At 43.9% G+C, this 20,769-nt stretch overlaps 2 protein-coding genes across 2 annotated transcripts in view; one reads left to right on the top strand and one right to left on the bottom strand.

Moving 5' to 3' along the window:
• LOC134341974 (uncharacterized) overlaps nucleotides 1-4,742 on the bottom strand; it is a 124,327-nt gene extending 119,585 nt beyond the window's left edge. Inside the window, 2 exon segments of the mRNA XM_063039921.1 lie at nucleotides 1,923-3,277; nucleotides 4,354-4,742. Of these exon segments, the coding sequence (XP_062895991.1) occupies nucleotides 1,923-2,872 (950 nt within the window). The 5' untranslated portion in view covers nucleotides 2,873-3,277; nucleotides 4,354-4,742.
• Nucleotides 1-20,769, top strand: part of LOC134341937 (zinc finger protein 227-like) — a 367,790-nt gene that overhangs the window by 101,493 nt on the left and 245,528 nt on the right. The window lies entirely within an intron of this gene.

The raw sequence follows: 20,769 nt of genomic DNA, 5'->3' as shown, positions 1-20,769 counted from the left end.
CATCCCAACGATCTGAGCAGACCAGATGTTGACAAGGAAGCATCGAGCACCTGACTGAGAGTTGGAGACCTCTTCCCAGAAACAGGGGTTCCTTGCAGAAATACAGGACAAGGTGGTTTACAAAAATAAGAAAAAAATCAAAACTACATGCAAACGTTGTACAATACAAACAAACAGGGGAATAAATGCAGGGAATAACAAGAGAAACCAGACACATTCCAACACATTCCACGATCCTGCAGCAGTTGAACTCAATTTGATTACAATCAAGTGGCAAATATCATTGACCAGAATCTTGCTTTAAAATACAAACTGACCTCCATTTCATCATGGCACCGTACATTCAAGCCTGTTCCAGTTTTAGAGTCAAAATCTCACAAACTATAGATAACCAATACATTATTTCAGATAGGACAATCCATAATAACCATCTGGGTATAACGTAACAGGATAAACAAGCAGGAACAACTCCCTCAATAGATATAGCCATTCCCACCACACACGTGCCTCGATCAGTGGAGCACCTCACACCAGATATTGTTTGTGTCATCAGTCAGACAACCAAATTATTTTCTCTGTCAATCAGCTTCCAAATGTTGCTACTCTGTCATTCGTTGCCACACCCCGCTGCTGATTCCCTTCTCCTCATCACATATTCTTACCCCGACCATCATCCAGAGCCCCAAACTCTGCCCCGTGCGGACCCGCCTCTGGTTTCTGACCCTACTCTGTTGAACATCCAACTAATGGTTTCCCATTCTGCTTTCAGTCTTTAGAGGACGGTGGTGTTTTCTAACAACCATTTAGAAGCAGGGAAAATGACCCATAATGTGCAAATGAGCCCAGAATAAGGAGGTTAACTACCAATGTCATTCTTCCTCAGCCCAGAGATTAGAGGGGCGAAGAACAGCTCAGACAGAACTGCAGTCAACTTGACTTCTTCAGTCTGCACAAAAATTCAAGGGAAATTTCTTCACCCACAGAGTGGTGACTGGAAGCCATCACCACAGGGAGAGCGAGAGATGAACAACAGGGGAGGATTTCAAAGGAATTTCGTGGAACAGAATCACTGGCCGGGTCCAGCCAGACTGAGTTGACTCTCGACTGTACACTAGCTGTGTAATAAATTCACAAAGTACCAAAGACAGAGTTTAAAATAGAACTGATTTATTTGTCACAGATGCAGAATATTAACCTCCAGTCCCATTAAAGGTGAATATGCAGCAGAAGAAACTCCTCCCATGCCCAGTGACCAGGGTGCAGAACTGGGTGTGGTGAGCAGCAGCAATAATTGCAGAGTTCAGCACCGACAGTCACTCTCGAAATTGCATTCAGCAACGGTGATGGACAAATATCCAGCATGCAGCTTATTGAAACTTCCTCCCCAGTGTGAACCCCGTAGTGTGTCACAAGTGTAATACGCTGTAAGTTTCACTTCCAATGTAATGGCCTCCCTGTAATGTTTCACTGCTGAGGTAGTGGTTTCTCTGTAGCAGTAATGTTTAGGTTACGACTGGAGATAACAGGGTTTTGAATGCGGGGCTATCCAATGAGAGAAATGTTCTTCCTTGTGAGTCTGGAAGAGAGATTTTCATGGTCTTTTGCTGAGGAGAGATGAGAAGATGTGAATGGAGAGAGTGGGCCCTTTTTCTTTTTGTTTACTTCACTAACCATATAGTCAAAGTGAGAATTATAAAGCTCAAACTTTTTTTCGCATCTTGTGTACTATTTGTTATTTCCGGGTACTGATCTGTAACAGGGGACACATCACACAGCATCCACCCAAACGAGATTTCTTAAGTTTGGTCAGGCTGGTGTCTGTCACCCCACAATATTAAGCTGCTAGCTGAAGCAAGAGTTACATAACGTTAGATGACTGAGTGAATCACTTTCCACAATCACAGCAGGTGATCAGCCTCTACCCAGTGTGAACTTGCTGGTGTCTCTGCAGTTGAGATGGCCAAGTGAATCCCTTCCCACACACTGAGCAGGTGAACGGCCTCTCCCCGGTGTGAACTCGCTGGTGTGCCATTAGGGTGGATGACTGAGTGAATCCCATCCCGCAGTCTGAGCATGTGAACGGCCTCTCTCCAGTGTGAACTCGCTGATGTACCTTCAGTTGAGATGAATGAGCGAATCGCTTCCCACAGTATGAGCAGGTGAATGGCCGCTCCCCAGTGTGAACAGACCAGTGTGCTTGTAGGCTGGATGACTGAGTGAATCCTTTCCCACACTCTGAGCATGTGAACGGCCTCTCCCCAGTGTGAACTCTCTCATGTACCTTTAGTTGAGATGACAAAGTGAATCCCTTCCCGCAAACTGAACAGGTGAATGGCCTCTCCCCAGTGTGAACTGACTTGTGTACCAGTAGGTCGGATGACCAAGTGAATCTCTTCCCGCAGACTGAACAGCTGAATGGCATCTCCCCATTGTGAACTCGCTGATGTACCTTCAGTTGAGATGACCGAGCAAATCCCTTCCCGCAGTCTGAGCAGGTGAATGGCCACTCCCCAGTGTGAACTGACATGTGTACCAGCAGGTCGGATGACCGAGTGAATCCCTTCCCGCAGTCCGAGCAGGTGAACGGCCTCTCCCCGGTGTGAACTCGCTGATGTACCTTCAGTTTGGATGACTGAGTGAATCCCTTCCCACAGTCTGAGCAGGAGAACGGCCTCTCTCCAGTGTGAACTCGCTGATGTACCTTCAGATTAGATGAGCAAGTGAATCCTTTCCCACAGTCCGAGCAGGTGAACGGCCGCTCCCCAGTGTGAACTCGCTGGTGTGCCATTAGGGTGGATGACTGAGTGAATCCCTTCCCACATTTTGAACAGGTGAACAGCTGCTCCCTGGTGTGAACTCGCTGGTGAGCCATTAGGTCGAATGACCGAGTAAATCCTTCTCCTCAAATTCAGCAGATGACTAGCCTCTGCTCAGTGTGAACTGACTGGTGTGTCCACAGGTGGGATGACTGACTGAATCCCTTCTCATACACAGAAGAGGTGAATGGCCTTGTCCAGTGTGAACTTGCTGATGTACCTTCAGTTGAAATGACTGAGTGAATCCATTCCCACTGTCTGAGCAGACAAATGGTCTCCCCCGTGTAAAATGACAGGCGTGCCAGTCGGTCAGATGACCGAGTGACTTCCTCTCCACAGTCTAAGCAGGAAGTATAATTGAGTGACTCCCTTGCTCCACTTCTTAAATATCTGGACAGAGACAGCTAAACTGGCGTGTTGTGTTCGAGATTCCCGTAGACAAATTCCTTGTAATTTTTAACCTGTAAAAAGATTTACAAAATCTATCAATGGGTGTCGGACAACATTTCAGATGAGATCACTCGAGTTGTCAAGGTGTGATCTGGCATCACACTGTTACAGTGAAGTTCAACCCAAGTTGGAGAGAGAAATCATCTTCTAACTGGGCACAGTGCTGGTATCTGGAATGACCATCAAATTCTCTGATGCTCTTCCTGTCTCTGTAAGAATGGGGCATTTCTGCCGTCTCCAATCTGTGACCTGGCTCAGTTTGACTCTCTCCATTGGTATTATTCCCTGTTCCCACTGAGCTGCATGGGTTCCTGGCCCCACAGTAACTGAAAAACTCACACAAATAGCCAGCAGTGCATTCCACACACCCACCACTCTCTGTGTAAAAAACTTACCCCTGACATCCCCTCGGTACCTATTTCAAAGCACCTTAAAACTACGCGCCTCATGTTAGCCATTTCAACCCTGGGGAAAGCTTCTGGCTATCCACACGATCAATGTCCCTTATCATTTTATACAGATAAAAAAAGGCTCTAAACATAAACAAGGAAATTATACATTAATTTGAGGATTTGTTGCAAGTATACAGAAGTATGAGGGTATAGATAGGGTAAATGCAAGCAGCTTTTTCCACTGATGTTGGGTGGAACGACAACCAGAGGTCATGGGTAAGTGACTTCCCCATTTATACAACACAATACAGGCCCTTCGGCCCACAACGCTATGTCGAACATTACTTACTTGAGGAATTCCCAACAGCCCTCTATTTTTCTATGCGCCATATACCTATCCAGGAGCCTCTTAAAAGACCCTATTGTATCTGGCTTCATCACAGTCGCTGGCAGCCCATTCCGCACGCTCACCACCCTGTGTAAAAACTTACCTCTTGTGGTGATATCACGTGTCAGGACGTGACTGGACAGAGTTCCTGACATGAGCAGAAATGAAGAATGATGGAGAAGCATGGCAGTGTAAAACGTGGTTTTGTTGCTGTTAAATTAAAGTTCAATTCTGCCAGAATATAGTTTGTTATTAGTAACCCACGGTATGTATAAAGAACAGAACACCCCTGACATCTCCTTCATACCTGCTTCCAAGCGCCTTAAGACTATGCCCTCTCTGCAGATTTTCTCTTGTTTGTGACTGGAGGCAGAACAAAGGTGATTTTCTCAACAGCTGATGTAAAAGATTTTGTTCCCTTTCTCCGAGTTCCCGATCCTTGCAATTAGACAGCTGGAGCTCAGCTCTGTCTGAGAGATCCATCGGTTCCCATTCCCTCATCAGCCGGAAGCTCCCCGGGGCCCGTGTACGGATGGTGGGGCTGAGAGAGAGGGAAGAGAGCAGGACTGTCCCGGGATTGCGGGTCACGGTGTCTGAAGTCCCTCAGTCGGTGTTGAATCCCCACTCCCAAACAATCTCCCTTATTCCCAGAGACTCGCTCCTACCTGCAGCCGCTCTTCTAAGGCCTTTGTGTACTGCGCGCATGCGTGATATTCGGCAACGTCACAACCCTGACGCCTGCGCATTTGATAGGTGCTTCGGCGACGGTGAGAAATTTTGAACGCAGGCACTTATGGGTAATGCCGGTGCCATTAAAAGTTTCTGCAAGTACCTGTTACATGTCTATACCTCTTTTTTTAGTGTGTTTAGAAAATTCAGCAGCTGTTTTAACGCAGAAAGTGGTTACCATAAACAATATACTCAGTATCAACGTGTATCTAATGGTAAAGTACAATCCTCTTACAAATGTAGATATAAAACACAACAGATTCTGCAATTCACATCAAAGTTGCTGGTGAACGCAGCAGGCCAGGTAGCATCTCTAGGAAGAGGTACAGTCGACGTTTCAGGCCGAGACCCTTCGTCAGAACTAACTGAAGGAAGAGTTAGTAAGAGATTTGAAAGTGGGAGGGGGAGGGGGAGGGGGAGATCAAAAATGATAGGAGAAGACAGGAGGGGGAGGGATGGAGCCAAGAGCTGGACAGGTGATTGGAAAAGGGGATATGAGAGGATCATGGGACAGGAGGTCCGGGGAGAAAGACACGGGGCGGGGGGGGTGGCGGAAACCCAGAGGGTGGGCAAGGGGTATAGTCAGAGGGACAGAGGGAGAAACAGGAGAGTGAGAGAAAGAGTGTGTGTATAAGAATAAATAACGGACCATTTGTAGCCACATCCTGCCGGCCTGATTCCTCTTCCCCCTCCTCCTTGTAGACTCTAGGTCCCATCTCTTTCTGCAGCCCCAAAGCACTGACTCAGGCTGATAACTCTTTGGTTTCTGACTCTGCTCCATCGAAGATTCATTCACTAGTCTGCTGTCAGACTTTAGAGGCGCATTGCAACAACCCAGCTGTCTGAGGCACAGTCCTTTGAAATGAGTGAAAATGACACAAAGCGTTGAAAAGAGCGGGGAAGAAGGAGTTTAATCAACTTCACCCAGAGCCCTAAAGGACGTCAAAACCACAGTGAGCTCATCGTCTTATTCAGCCTGGAGAGAAGCATGCAGGAAATTCATGCAGATGTATAGGATGAGAGACACAGGTCGTGTGCATAACCAGAGGTTTTTTTTCCAAGGGCTGAAGTGGCTAACACGAGGGGGAATAGGTTTAAGCTGCTTGGAAGTAGGTACAGAGGAGATGTCAGAGCTAAGTTTTTTAAACAAAGAGTGGTGTGTGTGTGTGTGTGTGTGTGTGTGTGGAATGCACTACCAGCGACAGTGGTAGAGGAGGATACAATAGGGTCCTTTAAAAGACTCTTCGATATTACATATTACATTGATGTTAGATAGTACATAGAGCCTAGAAAAATAGAGGGCGATGCGGGAGGGTAATTCCAGGCAGTTTCTAGAGTGAGTTACGTGGTCGGCACAACACTGCGGGCCGAAAGGCCTGTAATGTGCTGTAGGTTTCTATGATTCTATGAAATTCAAGGGAAATCTCTTCTCCCACGGTGTGGTGACCAGCTGCAACCTGTCATCACAGGGAGAGTGAGAGGGGAGCGGCAGGGATAGATTTTGATATACTGACATGGGACAGAAACATGGGCAGGGATCAGATGGGCCGAGTGGCCTCTCTAGTGTACATTGTGAGTCTGGTAGAGCCAGTAAGTACCTGAGACACGGGATTTGATACAGAACTGATTTATTTTTCGCAGATCCACAATATTAAACACCAGTCTAGTTTAAGGCTAAAATCAGCAGAACAGACTCCTCCAATGCTCAGTGACCAGGGTTCAGTCCTGGGTGCGATGAGCAGCCGCAAGAACTGCAGAATCTGACAGATACAGTCCCTCATGAAGCTGCAGCTGCCTTGAGTCACCGCGATGGTTAAACATTTAACACGGAGTATCTGAACTTCCTCCCTGATGTGAATTGCAGTTGCAGCAACTGGGATGATTGAGTAAAACTCTTTGCTCACTCTGAAGTGAAGTGGCAACTCTGCTTCCCATTCCCATTCAGATATGTCCATACATGGCCTCCTCTACCGCCGTAATGAGGCTAAACTCAGGTTACAGGTGCAACACCTCATATACCGTCTAGATAGTCTCCAGCCCCTTGGTATGAATGTAGAATTCTCCAACTTCCGGTAATTCCCTCCCCCTCCCTTCCTCTATCCCTATTTCACTCTACCCCCTCCCCCAGCTCCCTCATGGTTCCGCCTCCTTCTTCTACTACCCATTGTTTTCAGGGCTATGACGTCAATGCTTCCCCTCCCCCACCCCTTTGTCTTTCAAATTACTGGTCTTTCAACTGACGCTACAAGCATTCTTCAAATCCTTCCCCATCTTTCATTCTTCAGTCCTGACGAAGGGTTCCGGCTCGAAACGTCGACTCATCGTTTCTGACTGATGCTGCCCGACCTGCTGAGTTCGTCCAGTGTACTGAAAGTGTTGCTTTGCTACTAATGACTGAACCCAGAAATCTACCCAAACAAGAATTGAAAGACTCTTAGCTGGCTACAGAAAGTGTTTACAAGCTCTGATACTTGCCAAAAGGGGTGTTTTTTTAAGTTCTGATCATGGAGCGTGCCCAAACTTTTGCTTCGGGCCCTTTTCCTTTTTTTTTGCTATTTTGAAATTGTAAAAGATGGAAATAAAAATGTAATCTTGCTTAAAATATTGAAGAAATGTGTCGTCATTAATTATATGCCTTTTGGAAATCAGGTGATCTTTTACTCGCTTGCCATTTCACAGTAAGAGAAATTTTGACCAGGGGTGCCCAAACGTTTGCATGCCACCGTATATATCTTGCGCCTTCCGAATTGCTTCCAAAAATCCCAGCCATTGCTGCTCTGTTTACATCCCTGCCCGTGCTCTTCTCAACTCAATTTTGTCCATTTTTTCTCTCATTCCTCTCTAATTCTCTTTATTCCACATCTGGCTTTAGCTTCTCCTTCTCTCATGTCAGGGTGAATTTGATCATATTAAGATCACTTGTCCCTAAGTGTTCTTTGAACTTTTGTGACCTAATTAATCCTGTTTCATTACAACACCCAATCCAGAATAGCTGATCCCAAAGAGGGTTCAACAGTGAACTGCTCTAAAAAAGGATCTTGTAGACGTTCTAGGAATTCCTCTTCTTGAGACCAACACCATCCTAATTTTCCTATTCATCTGCACGACAATCTTCCATGACTATTGTAACATTGCCCTTTTGGCAATTTCTATCTCCCAGTGTAATTTGTGGACCACATACTTACTGCTGTTTTGAGTTTTTTTTTTATTTTTGCATTAGCTGTTCCTTAATTCTACCCACAGATTCTACACCTTCCAACCTTATGCCATTTCTTTCTAATGATGTTATTTAATATTTTATCAACAGAACCACGCAATCCCGCTATCAGCTTGTTCTTAGCTTGTTCTTCAAAGAAATATATAAGTGTCTGGGAAACAAGAGGACCTGCAGATGCTAGAAATCTAGAGAACTACACACAAAGTGCTGGAGGAGCTCAGCATGTCAAGCAGCATCTATGGGTGAGAATCAACATTTCGGGCCAAGACCCTTCATAGGGACTCTTGATACCCACATATCTGGAATATCAACAAGCAAAGAAAATGGAAAGTAATGCTAAATAGGGAAAACCTTTGACAAAATTTAGTTCAAGGTTTAAAAAAACCTGCCAAATAGAGCTCAATAGGTAACAATTACAATAAAGGCAATAAACACTTTCATCAATACCGACATCGACTTCTTTTTAATATAAAAATAACTTGGTCACATTTCAATCAGTAGAATTTACAAAAATAAATAAGAACTTCAGAATAAATTAGAAAAGCGTATTTACACTCAAACCCACTTAGATTAACACTACCTTGGACAGAAGGAGGATGAGAAATAAGATACATAAAAAATCACAGAACTGTCAGATAGAAGTTCTAAGGAAAACTGAACAGGATTCAATAGTCCATGTGCGTATATGCAATTGTGATAAGAAATACAGACTAGAAAACTTAAATGAGAGGCCAACTGAGAAAAAATGAATCATCACTATGGAAGAAAAGATTAACCAGTGGAATGAGTATGACCCTCCATGGGAGACATCCCAATGATCTGAGCAGACGAGATGTTGACAAGGAAGCATCGAGCACCTGACTGAGAGCTGGAGACCGCTTCCCTGAAACAGAGGGGTTCCTTGCAGAAATACAGGACAAGGTTGTTATCAAAAGGGAAAAAAAAATCGAAAATACATTAAATAGAAAGAAACAAGGCAGTAAGTGCAGATAATGCCAAAGAGAAGCTTGACTTCTTCAGTCTGCAGAATATTCAAGGGGACTCGTCACCCACAGATTGGTGATCCATCACCACGGGGAGAGCGAGAGGAGAACAACAGGGGAGGATTTCAAAGGACTGTGGTAGAACAGAATCACTGGCAGGGTCCAGCTGGCCTGAGTTGACTCTCTACTGTACATTAGGCGTGTTATAAATTCACCAAGTACCGGAGACAGAGTTTAAAATAGAACTGATTTATTTGCCTCAGATCCAGAATGTTAAACTCCAGTCCCATTAAAGGTGAATGTGCAGCAGAAGAAACTCCTCCCATGCCCAGTGACCAGGGTGCAGAACTGGGTGTGGTGAGCAGCAGCAATAATTGCAGAGTTCAGCACCGACAGTCTCTCTCGAAATAGCATTCAGCAATGGTGATGGACAAATATCCAACATGCAGCTTATTGAAACTTTCTCCCCAGTGTGAACCCGGTAGTCTGTCATAAGGTTAGATTAATGAGTGAATCCCTTCCCACATTCACAGCAGGTGAACGGCCTCTCCCCAGTGTGAACTCAATAATGCACATTTGGTGGAAATGGCTGAGAGAATCTCTTCCGAGTCTGAGCAGGTGAACGGCCTCTACCCAGTGTGAACTCGCTGGTGTCTCAGTAGATAAAATGACCGCGTAAATCCCTTCCCACAGTCTGAACAGGTGAATGGCTTCTCACCAGTGTGAACTCGTTGGTGTCTCTGTAGGTCGGATGATCGATTGAATCCTTTCCCACAAACTGAACAGGTGAATGGCCTCTCTCCAGTGTGAACTTGTTGGTGCTGCTGTAGGTCGTATGATCGATTGAATCCCTTCCCACAGTCGGAACAGGTGAATCGCTTCTCCCCATTGTGAACTAGCTTGTGTCTCTGCAGGTAGGATGACTGAGAGAAACCCTTCCCACAGTCTGAGCAGGTGAAGGGCCTCTCCCCAGTGTGAACTGACTTGTGTGCTCTTAGGCTAGATAACTGAGTGAATCTCATCCCACACAACGAACAGATGAATGGTCTCTCCCCAGCGTGAATTCTGTGATGTGCTTTCAGCTGAAAGGATCGAGTGAATCCCTTCCCACAGACTGAGCAGATGAACGGCTTCTCCCCAGTGTGAACTGACTGGTGCTTCTGTAGGTGAGATGACTGAGTGAATCCCTTCCCACAGTCTGAGCAGGTGATCGGCTTCTCCCCAGTGTGAACTCGCTGATCTGCCATTACGTCAGATGGCCTTCCCCACAAATTCAGCAGGTGACCGGCCTCTCCTTAGTGTGAACTGACTGTTGTGTTCATAAGTGGGATGACCGAGTGAATCCCTTCCCACACACAGAACAAGTGAATAGCCTTATCCCAGTTTGAAATCGCTGATGTACCTTCAGTTGAGATGACCGAGTGAATCCCTTCCCAAGGTCTGAGCAGATAAACGCCCGCTCCCCGGTGTAAAATGACGGGTATGCCAGTAGGTCAGATGACCGAGCGAGTCCCTTCCCAGTCGAAACAGGAAGGATCGGCAAATGAATCCCTGCCGACAATCTGAGCAGGAAAGATGATTGCATGAATACCAAGTTCCACTTTTTAAATTACTGGTCAGACACAGCAAAACTGGCGTGTTGTGTTCCAGATTCCCGTAGACAAATTCCTTGTCGTTTTTAACCTGAAAAAAAAATACAAAATCCATCAATGGGTGAAGGACAATATTTCAGATGAGATCACTTGAGTCGTCAAGGTGTGATCTGGCATCACACTGTTACAGTGAAGTTCAACCCAAACTGGAGAGAGAAATTATCTTCTAACGGGATACAGAGCTGGTATCTGGAATGCCCTTCCTGTCTGTATAAGAATGGGTGCAGAGGAGATATCAGGGGTAAAATTTTTACGCAGAGAGTGGTGAGTGCGTGGAATGGGCTGCTGGCGACAGTGGTAGAGGCGGATACGATAGGGGCTTTAAGAGACCTCTGGACAGGTATATGGAGTTCAGAAAATTAGAGACCTGTGGGTATCCCTGGGTAATCTCTCAGGTAAGAACATGTTCGGCACAGCTTTGTGGGCCGAAGGGTCTGTATTGCGCTGTAGGATTTTTTCTATGTTTCTGCCATCTTCAATCTGTGATTTGGCTCAGTTTGACTCTGTCTGTTGGTATTATTCCCTGTTCCTTCTGAGCTGCAAATGTACCTGGCCCCACAGTAACTGAAACACCATCACACAAATAGCCTTTGTTGACATGCAGCTTGGAATTTATTTCTTATACTGTTAATTTAAAGTGCCACATTTTTAAAGCCACATGTTTAACATTTGATGCTGAGATGAATGGTTGGTCCACACAGCTGTTAAAAGGAATTAGAATGAATATTAGTATTTTTGTTAGGTTCTTGTCACAGTAGTCAGCGAAAGTACAACACAGAAACAGTTCCTTTGGCCCATCTAGTTTGTGCTGAACTATGTAAACTGCCCACTCCCGTATCCCTACCATCCAGGTACTCATACAAACCTCTAAGATGTTGAAATCGAGCTCACATGCACCACTTGATCTGGCTGCTCATTCCACTCCCGCACGATGACGTGATGAGGTTTCGCCTCATGTTCCTCTTAATGTTTCACGTTTCACTCTTAATCCATGCCCTCTGGTTGTGGTTCCACCCAATCCCAGTAGACAAAGCCAGTTTGAATTCACCCTATATATGCCCTCATAATTTGGGTACACCTCCATCAAACCTCCCCTCAATCTTCTACATTCCAAAGAATAACTATTAAGATTAAGAGTGGACTGAGTCAGAGTGGGGCGGCTTTGGCTCAAATAGCCTTCGGCGAGAACAGGCACAGGCAAGGGTAGGTTCTGGTAAATCTTTTGTTCAGATTGTCTAGCGTAGAGAGAATGCCAGGCAGGATGTTGGAATGCTCCTCTTGCAGGATGTGGGAAGTCAGAGAGCCCTCCGGTGTCCCTGACAACGACACCTGCAAGGAGTGCATCCAGCTGCAGTTCCTGACAAACCGCGTTAGGGAACTGGAGCAGGAGCTGGATGACCTGCGGATCATTCGGGAGAATGAGGAGATTATAGATAGTAGCTACAGGGAGGTAGTTACGCCAAAGGAGCAGAGGACAGGAAATTGGGTCACTGTCAGGTGAGGGAGAGGAAAGGGCAGGCAGAGCAGGGTTCCCCTGTGGCCATTCCCCTCAACAACAAGTATACCGCATTGGATACTGTTGGGGGGGGGCGGGATGACTTACCTGGGACTAGCTGCAGTAGCCGGATCTCTGGCACTGAGTCTGGCTCTGCAGTGCAGAAGGGAGGGGGGAAGGTGGAAGAGGAGAGCGGTAGTGATAGGGGACTCGATAGTTAGAGGTGCAGATAGGAGGTTCTGTGGTCGTGAGAGAGAATCCAGGATGGTTTGTTGCCTCCCGGGAGCCAGGGTCAAGGATGTCTCTGATCGCTTACATGACATTCTGACGTGGGAGGGTGATCAGCCAGATGTCGTGGTGCACATCGGTACCAATAACATAGCAAGGAAGAGTGAGGTGGTCCTGGAGAGTGAGTATAGGGAGCTTGGTAGGAAGTTGAAAAGCAGGACCTCGAGGGTGGTAATCTCAGGATTGCTGCCTGTGCTAGGTGCCAGTGAGGGTAGGAATAGGATGCTCTGGAGGAGGAACAAGTGGCTGAGGAACTGGTGTAGGGAGCAGGGTTTCAGATTTCAGGATTATTGGGACCTCTTCTGGGGCAGGTGGGACCTGTACAAGAGGGACAGGTTACACTTGAACTACAGTGGGACCAATATCCTTTCAGGGAGGTTTGTTAATGCTATTGGGGGGGGGGGCGGCTTTAAACTAGATTTGCAGGGGGATGGGGCAGGACTGGCAGCTTAATATTCCAGGGTTCCGATGTTTCAGATGTGATCGAGGCAGAGGAATGAAAGGTGGGGAGTAGCATTGCTTGTTAGGGAAAATATTACAGCAGTGCTCAGGCAGGACAGATTAGAGGGCTTGTCTACTGAGTCCTTATGGGTGGAGCTGAGAAACAGGAAAGGTATGGCCACATTAGTGGGATTGTATTACAGACCACCCAATAGTCAAAGAGAATTGGAAGTGCAAATCTGCAGAGAGATAGCAGGCAACTGCAGGAAACATAAAGTTGTGGTGGTAGGGGATTTTAATTTTCCATATATTGATTGGGACTCCCATACTGTTAGGGGTCTAGATGGTTTAGAGCTTGTAAAATGTGTTCAGGAAAGTTTTCTAAATCAATATATAGAGGGACCAACTAGAGGGGATGCAATATTGGATCTCCTGTTAGGAAACGAGTTAGGACAAGTGACAGAAGTCTGTGTAGGGGAGCACTTTGGTTCCAGTGACCATAACACCATTAGTTTCAACTTGATCATGGACAAGGATAGATCTGGTCCTAGGGTTGAGGTTCTTAACTGGAAGAAGGCCACATTTGAAGAAATGAGAAAGGATCTAAAAAGCGTGGATTGGGACAGGTTGTTCTCTGGCATGGATGTGATCGATGGGTGGGAAGCCTTCAAAGTAGAAATTTTGAGAGTGCAGAATTTGTATGTTCCTGTCAGGATTAAAGGAAAGGTGAATAGGAATAAGGAACCTTGGTTCTCAAGAGATATTGCAACTCTGATAAAGAAGAAGAGGGAGTTGTATGACGTGTATAGGAAGCAGGGAGTAAATAAGGTGCTTGAGGAGTATAAGAAGTGCAAGAAAATACTTAAGAAGGAAATCAGGAAAGCTAAAAGAAGACATGAGGTTGCCTTGGCAGTCAAAGTGTAGGATAATCCAAAGAGCTTTTACAGGTATATTAAGAGCAAAAGGATTGTAAGGGATAAAATTGGTCCTCTTGAAGATCAGAGTGGTCGGCTATGTGCGGAACCAAAGGAAATGGGGGAGATTTTAAATAGGTTTTGTGCGTCTGTATTTACTAAGGAAACTGGCATGAAGTCTATGGAATTAAAGGGAAACAAGTAGTGAGATCATGAAAAATGTACAGATCAAAAAAGAGGAGGTCCTTGCTGTCTTGAGGAAAATTAAAGTGGATAAATCCCCGGGACCTGACAGGGTGTTCCCTCGGACCTTGAAGGAGACTAGTGTTGAAATTGCAGGGGCCCTGGCAGAAATATTTTAAATGTCGCTGTCTACAGGTGAGGTGCCGGAGGATTGGAGAGTGGCTCATGTTGTTCCGTTGTTTAAAAAAGGATCGAAAAGTAATCCGGGAAATTATAGGCCAGTAAATTTAACGTCGGTAGTAGGTAAGTTATTGGAGGGAATACTAAGAGAGAGAATCTACAAGCATTTGGATAGTCAGAGAATTATTAGGGAGAGTCAACATGGCTTTGTGCGTGGTAGGTCATGTTTGACCAATCTATTGGAATTTTTCGAGGAGGTTACCAGGAAAGTGGATGAAGGGAAGGCAGTGGATATTGTCTACATGGGCTTTAGTAGGGCCTTTGACAAGGTCCCGCATGGGAGGTTAGTTAGGAAAATTCAGTCGCTAGGTATACATGGAGAGATGGTAAATTGGATTAGACATTGGTTCGATGGAAGAAGCCAAAGAGTGGTAGTAGAGAATTGCTTCTCCGAGTGGAGGCCTGTGACTAGTGGTGTGCCACAGGGATCAGTGCTGGGTCCGTTGTTATTTGTCATCTATATCAATGATCTGGATGATAATGTGGTAAATTGGATCAGCAAATTTGCTGATGATACAAAGATTGGAGGTGTAGTAGACAGTGAGGAAGGTTTTCAGAGCCTGCAGAGGGACTTGGACCAGCTGGAAAAATGGGCTGATAAATGGCAGATGGACTTTAATACAAACAAGTGTGAGGTATTGCACGTTGGAAGGACAAACCAAGGTAGAACATACAGGGTTAATGGTAAGGCACTGAGGAGTGCAGTAGAACTGAGGGATCTGGGAATACAGATACAAAATTCCCTAAAAGTGCCGTCACAGGTAGATAGGGTTGTAAAGAGAGCTTTTGGTACATTGGCCTTTATTAATCAAAGTACTGAGTATAAGAGCTGGAATGTTATGATGAATTTGTATAAGACATTGGTGAGGCCGAATCTGGAGTATTGTGTTCAGTTTTGGTCACCAAATTACAGGAAGGATATTAATAAGGTTGAAAGAGTGTAGAGAAGGTTTACAAGGATGTTGCCGGGACTTTAGAAGCTCAGTTACAGAGAAAGGTTGAATAGGTTAGGACTTTATTCCCTGGAGCGTAGAAGAATGAGGGGAGATTTGATAGAGGTATATAAAATTATGATGGGTATAGATAGAGTGAATGCAAGCAGGCTTTTTCCACTGAGGCAAGGGGAGAAAAAAAAAACAGAGGACATGGGTTAAGGGTGAGGGGGGAAAAGTTTAAAGGGAACATTAGGGGGGATTCTTCACACAGAGAGTGGTGGGAGTATGGAATGAGCTGCCAGACGAGGTGGTAAGTGCAGGTTCATTTTTTTAACATTTAAGAATAAATTGGACAGATACATGGATGGGAGGTGTATGGAGGGATATGGTTCGTGTGCAGGTCAGTGGAACTAGGCAGAAAATGGTTCGCACAGCCAAGAAGGGCCAAAAGGCCGGTTTCTGTGCTGTAGTTTCTATAGTTTCTATGCTTTCTAACAATTGAACTGTAGCGAATCGCTTTTTAAAATAATTCCTTTCATCTAATTGCATGCATCAACTTCCTGTGCAGGTCCCGGGGCGGCGAGGGGTTGGGGGGCGGGTTGAGTGGGGGAGGGGGGGCGGGGGTGGAGCCGGTGTAGTTGGAAGTGTTATCGGAGACGCCGCTATTTCAACCCAGCTCCGAATCATCGGCCAAGGCTCGGGTGGTGCGAGCTTCCCGCATCTCGGAACTCTCTCCGGGCTACTGCTTGCAGCAGCAGGAGGCCGGTCCTTCCGCACTCTGGGCTTTACTGATCCCTAACCGACAGAACTGAGGATTCGCTTCGCTTATTCCTTCACTGGTTGTATTGATACGATTTGTCCATCCTGGACGGCATTCCGGTTGGTGGTGAAAAAATATGGAACTACCCACATTGGAGATTACAGCTGGGGGGTGGCGGGTTGGTGTGGTCGTGAGGGAAGGCGGTGTAAGGAGTTGATGGTTCCATTATATAGTCGGTTGGTAAGACCTGTTGTGGATTACCGTTGGTTGATCATGATGAGATAAGTAAATCCTTTCAAGAATTTTATACCTCACTATACCAATCAGGATTTCCTGATGACTCCACTATAATGCATGAATTTTTAAAGAAATTGAATATTCCAAAATTATCACCCAACGAATGTTTAAAACTGGATGTACCTATTATGGTAGAAGAAATAAAAAAATGCTATTTTTTCGATGAATTCAGGTAAAGCACCTGGCCCAGACGGTTATACAGTAGAATTTCTTACATTTTTCTCTACTATACTTTCTCCTTGGTTACGTAGAATCTTTAGGGATGCAGTATCTATAGGTAAACTACCACAATCTTTTTATCGACCTTCTATTTCACTAATTCTTACAAAAGATAAGGATACTACTGAATGTGAATCTTATAGGTCTATACCTTTGCTGAATGTGGATTCTAAGATTTTTTTTCTAAAATATTGGCAACGAGACTGGAAAATGCATTGCCTCGAATTATTTCTGTTGATCGTTACTCCTTCTTTAATATCAGGAGATTAATGAATATTGTTTATAATTCTTCACCTCGAACTTCAGAATGCGTCATTTCCCTGGACGCTGAGAAAGCCTTTGATAGAGTCGAATGGTCATATTTGTTTAATACGTTTGAGAAATGTAATTTTACTCCGATATTTATAATTTGGTTTAAATTGATATACCTTACTCCTTTGGCTTCGGTATTTACTAATAATGAAAGATCTCCCTTTTTTTCAATTATTCCGTGGTAGTAGGCAGGGTTGCCCTCTTAGTCCATTATTATTTGCTATTGCGCTGGAACCGTTAGCTATTGCTATTCGTGACCCTCCTAATATATGTGGTATTACCCGTGGGAATGAGATACATAAGTTATCACTATATGCAAATGATTTACTATTATATGTTTCTAACCCTGAGAAATCCATTCCGGCAGTAATATCTCTGCTTGCTCAGTTTAGCAGTTGTTCTGGTTACAAATTGAATCTTGGCAAGAGTGAACTTTTTCCATTAAATATGCAGGTTCCCATTTATAGATGTTCACCATTCAGAGTGATTACTGACTATTTTACTCATTTGGGGGTTAAAATTGCTATGAGACATAAGGACTTATTCAAGCTCAATCCTTTACTGTTAATTAGTCAGATAAAACAACTGATTATTAAATGGTCCCCATTGTCTCTAGCACTGATTGGCCGAATCAATGGTATTAAAATGATTATTCTACCTAAATTTTTATATCTACTCCAAGAGATACCATTTTTTAAAAAAATTCCTAAATCTTTTTTTGATATTATTGATTCTAAAATTTCCTTAAATACAGCAGAATAAAAATCCGCGGTTCAGTAAAAAATATTTACAGAGGTCCAAGAAAGATCGTGGTTTAGCATTGCCGAATCTAAGATTCTACTACTGGGCAATTAATTTTCGATATTTAATATTTTGGACACAAGATTGGGATAAAATTCCAAGTCCACATTTGGTAAACCTTGAAGGTTATTCTGTACAAGAATTCTCTTTGGCTTCCATTTGAGGAACTTCACATCCTTTTGTATTTTCTAAATTGAATTAACAAATGGTTAATCCAATAATTAAACATACACTACGAATATGATTCCACTTTTGTAAATTTTTTGGTTTGAACAAATTTATATTATCAAGCCCTATTATATCTAATTTTTTTCAACTCTCGGTTATGGATCAAGCTTTTTTGATATGGAAAATGAAAGGTATAACATGTTTCCGTGACTTGTTTCTGAATAGCTGTTTCATGTCTTTTGAACAGTTATCTAATAAATAGAATTTGATTAGATCGCATTTTTTTAGATATTTACAAATAAGAAACTTTTTAAATACCACGCTGCCTACCTTTCCGATTTCACACCCTGCTGATATCACAGATAAAATTTTAGGTTTAAATCCATATCAGAAGGGATTAATAGCAATTATTTATGATATAATTATGAAATTATAGCTAGGCATATCTGATAAAATTGAACATGAATGGGAAAGGAAACTTCAACTTCGCCTACCTATAGAGAAATGGGGGGGGGGGGGGAAATCAATTAGTTAGCTCTTCCTCTATATGTGCTAAACGTACGCTGATACAATTTAAGGTAGTATAAAGATAAACTATCTCGTTTTTATTCCCATATAAACCTATTTGTGACAGATGTCACTCTGAGGAGGATTCTTTGCTAATACGTTCTGGTCCTGTCCTCTCTTGGAAAATTTCTGGAAAGATATTTTTGATATTATTTCAACAGTATTGCAGTTTGATTTACAACCCCATCCTATTACCGCAATATTTCGTTTTCCAATGACGGAACATAGATCTTTATCCTCGTCAGCTGGTCAGATGATCGCATTGGTTACATTAATGGCCTGAAGATCCACTTTACTGAATTGGACTGAGACCAACCCTCCTACTACACTTTTAGATTAGATTATGAAAACACTCAGTCCTCTTTTATCGTAATTTAGAAATGCATACATGTATGAAGAAATGATACAATGTTTCTCCGGAGTGATATCACAGAAAACAAGACAAACCAAAGACTAACACTGACAGAACCACATAATTTTAACATATAGTTACAGCTGTGCAAAGCAATACATAATTTAATGAAGAACAAACCATGGGCACGGTAAAAATAGTCTCAAGGTCCCCAAGTCGATCGACTCCCGAGTCCCCGATAGCTGGCGGCAATAGGGAGAAACTCCCTGCCATAAACCTCCAGGCACCGTCAACTTGCCGATGCCTTGGAAGCAGCCAACCACAGCCGACACTGAATCCATCCGTCTGAAAAAAAAACGAGCTTCCGACCAGCCTCTCCGATACAGCCTCCCGAGCGCCATCCTCTGCCGAGGCCTTCGACCTCGCCCCGGCCGCTGAAACAAGCAAATCCGAGGATTTCGGCGCCATCTGCTCCGGAGATTCCGGTTACCACTATAACTACAAACGTATATCATGTTTAAATTTAGAAAAAAATCAGAAGTGTCATTTCTGATCCTTCAGTTAAATTTGAACAGACTTGGCAGCCATTTATTCAACATTTCTATGTGATGTACTTGACCTTTTCCGAATCCTTTTTATTAACTTAGAATATATAAATTGACGACATTATTGAATGTATTCGATTTAAGATATTGGTTCAGCAAGATATTAGTTCAGCCTTGTTTTGTTCTGTTTGCTTTTTTGGGGTGTTAGCAATTAGCTCTTTTTTTGTTTTCTTGTTTTTTTTTCTTTGCAATATTCTTTTCTTTTTATTTTTTTTTCTTCATGATGAATTATACCAAGTGTTTGGAAGTCTATTCCACCTGTATTATTTGAAGTCTTTTTGAAACATGTTTATTAACGATAAGGCAATTCCAATCTCTTTGTATCAGTATTGTCATTCTGTTTATGAACTAGAAAACTAATAAAAAAGATGAAAAAAGAGAGAAAGAATATTAACCAGGGTGTGTTCATTTACTTACAGAACACGTAACACAGCCTTACAGGGACAGGGTGGTAACAGAATCTGGAGCCGCGGTACAAGGTAAGAAGCAGTATATACTGAAATATAAACATCACAAAGGCAGTCAGCCACATAAATGAGATTGAGAAATTGATCAACAGCAGATCAGTAGCGAATCACTTATGAAAGTATTAATGATTCCCTATAGCTAATTGCATGCATCGACTTTCTGTGCAAGTCCCTGGGGGTACCGGTGTACTTGGAAGTGTTATCGGAAAAGCTGCATTTTCAACCCAGCTCCGAATCGTCAGCAAAGGCTCGGGAGGTGCGAGCTTCCCGCATCTCGGAACTGTCCCCGGGCTACTGCTTGCAGCAGCAGGAGGCCGGTCCTTCCACACTCGGGGCTTTACTGATCCCTCACCGAGGGAACCGAGGATTCGCTTTGTTTATTCCTTCACTGGCGGGATTGAGACTATCCGTCCATCCTGGACGACATTTCGCTTGGTGGTCAAAAGTATGGACCTACCCAGATTGGAGAGTACAGCCGGAGCGGGGGCTGGTCGTGGGAGAAGGTGGTGTAAGGCGTTGATGGTTCCAGTATATAATCGGTTGGTGAGACCTGTTGTGGATCGCCGTCTGCAGTGTTGTTTCCCTTCTGTCAGATGTGAGTGAGGAGGTGGGAGATCAAAAGAAGTTTTAACAGACAGATTCCTGCCCCTTGTGAGTTTTTCCACGAGGACTCTGTTGTGATCTTGACTTGTGATGTTACATAAAACAGGGGAGACCTGCTTGTATACATAACAGTATTTTTAATACCAATGTACTTGATTGTTTCCGCTGTAATTTGGAACAATGAGTGGGAACTTTGATGAGACATAAAGTATCCCGCAGAGTTTGACAGGGACGTGGAGAAAAGAGTTCCTGATGTATGAGGAACTGAAACCAGGCACCGCCAGTTGAAGACAGTTGAGATGGTTTCTTTCTGTCTGTGGGTCGAGTGTGTCATGTGAATGACCGTCCTCAATATTCAGGAGAAGGAGAGTCTTTCAGTTAAAGTTGTAATCCCGCAGTGTAATGGCCCTTGATACACAAATACAGTGACATGCAAAAGTTTGGGCAGCCCGGTCAACATTTCTGTTACTGTGAGTAGCGAGTAAATGATGAACT

This window comes from Mobula hypostoma, unplaced genomic scaffold (genome assembly GCF_963921235.1).
Source record: "Mobula hypostoma unplaced genomic scaffold, sMobHyp1.1 scaffold_42, whole genome shotgun sequence".
Lineage (NCBI taxonomy): Eukaryota > Metazoa > Chordata > Chondrichthyes > Myliobatiformes > Myliobatidae > Mobula > Mobula hypostoma.
The sequence above is the reverse complement of the archived record's forward strand: the minus strand, read 5'-3'. Positions and strand labels throughout refer to the sequence as shown.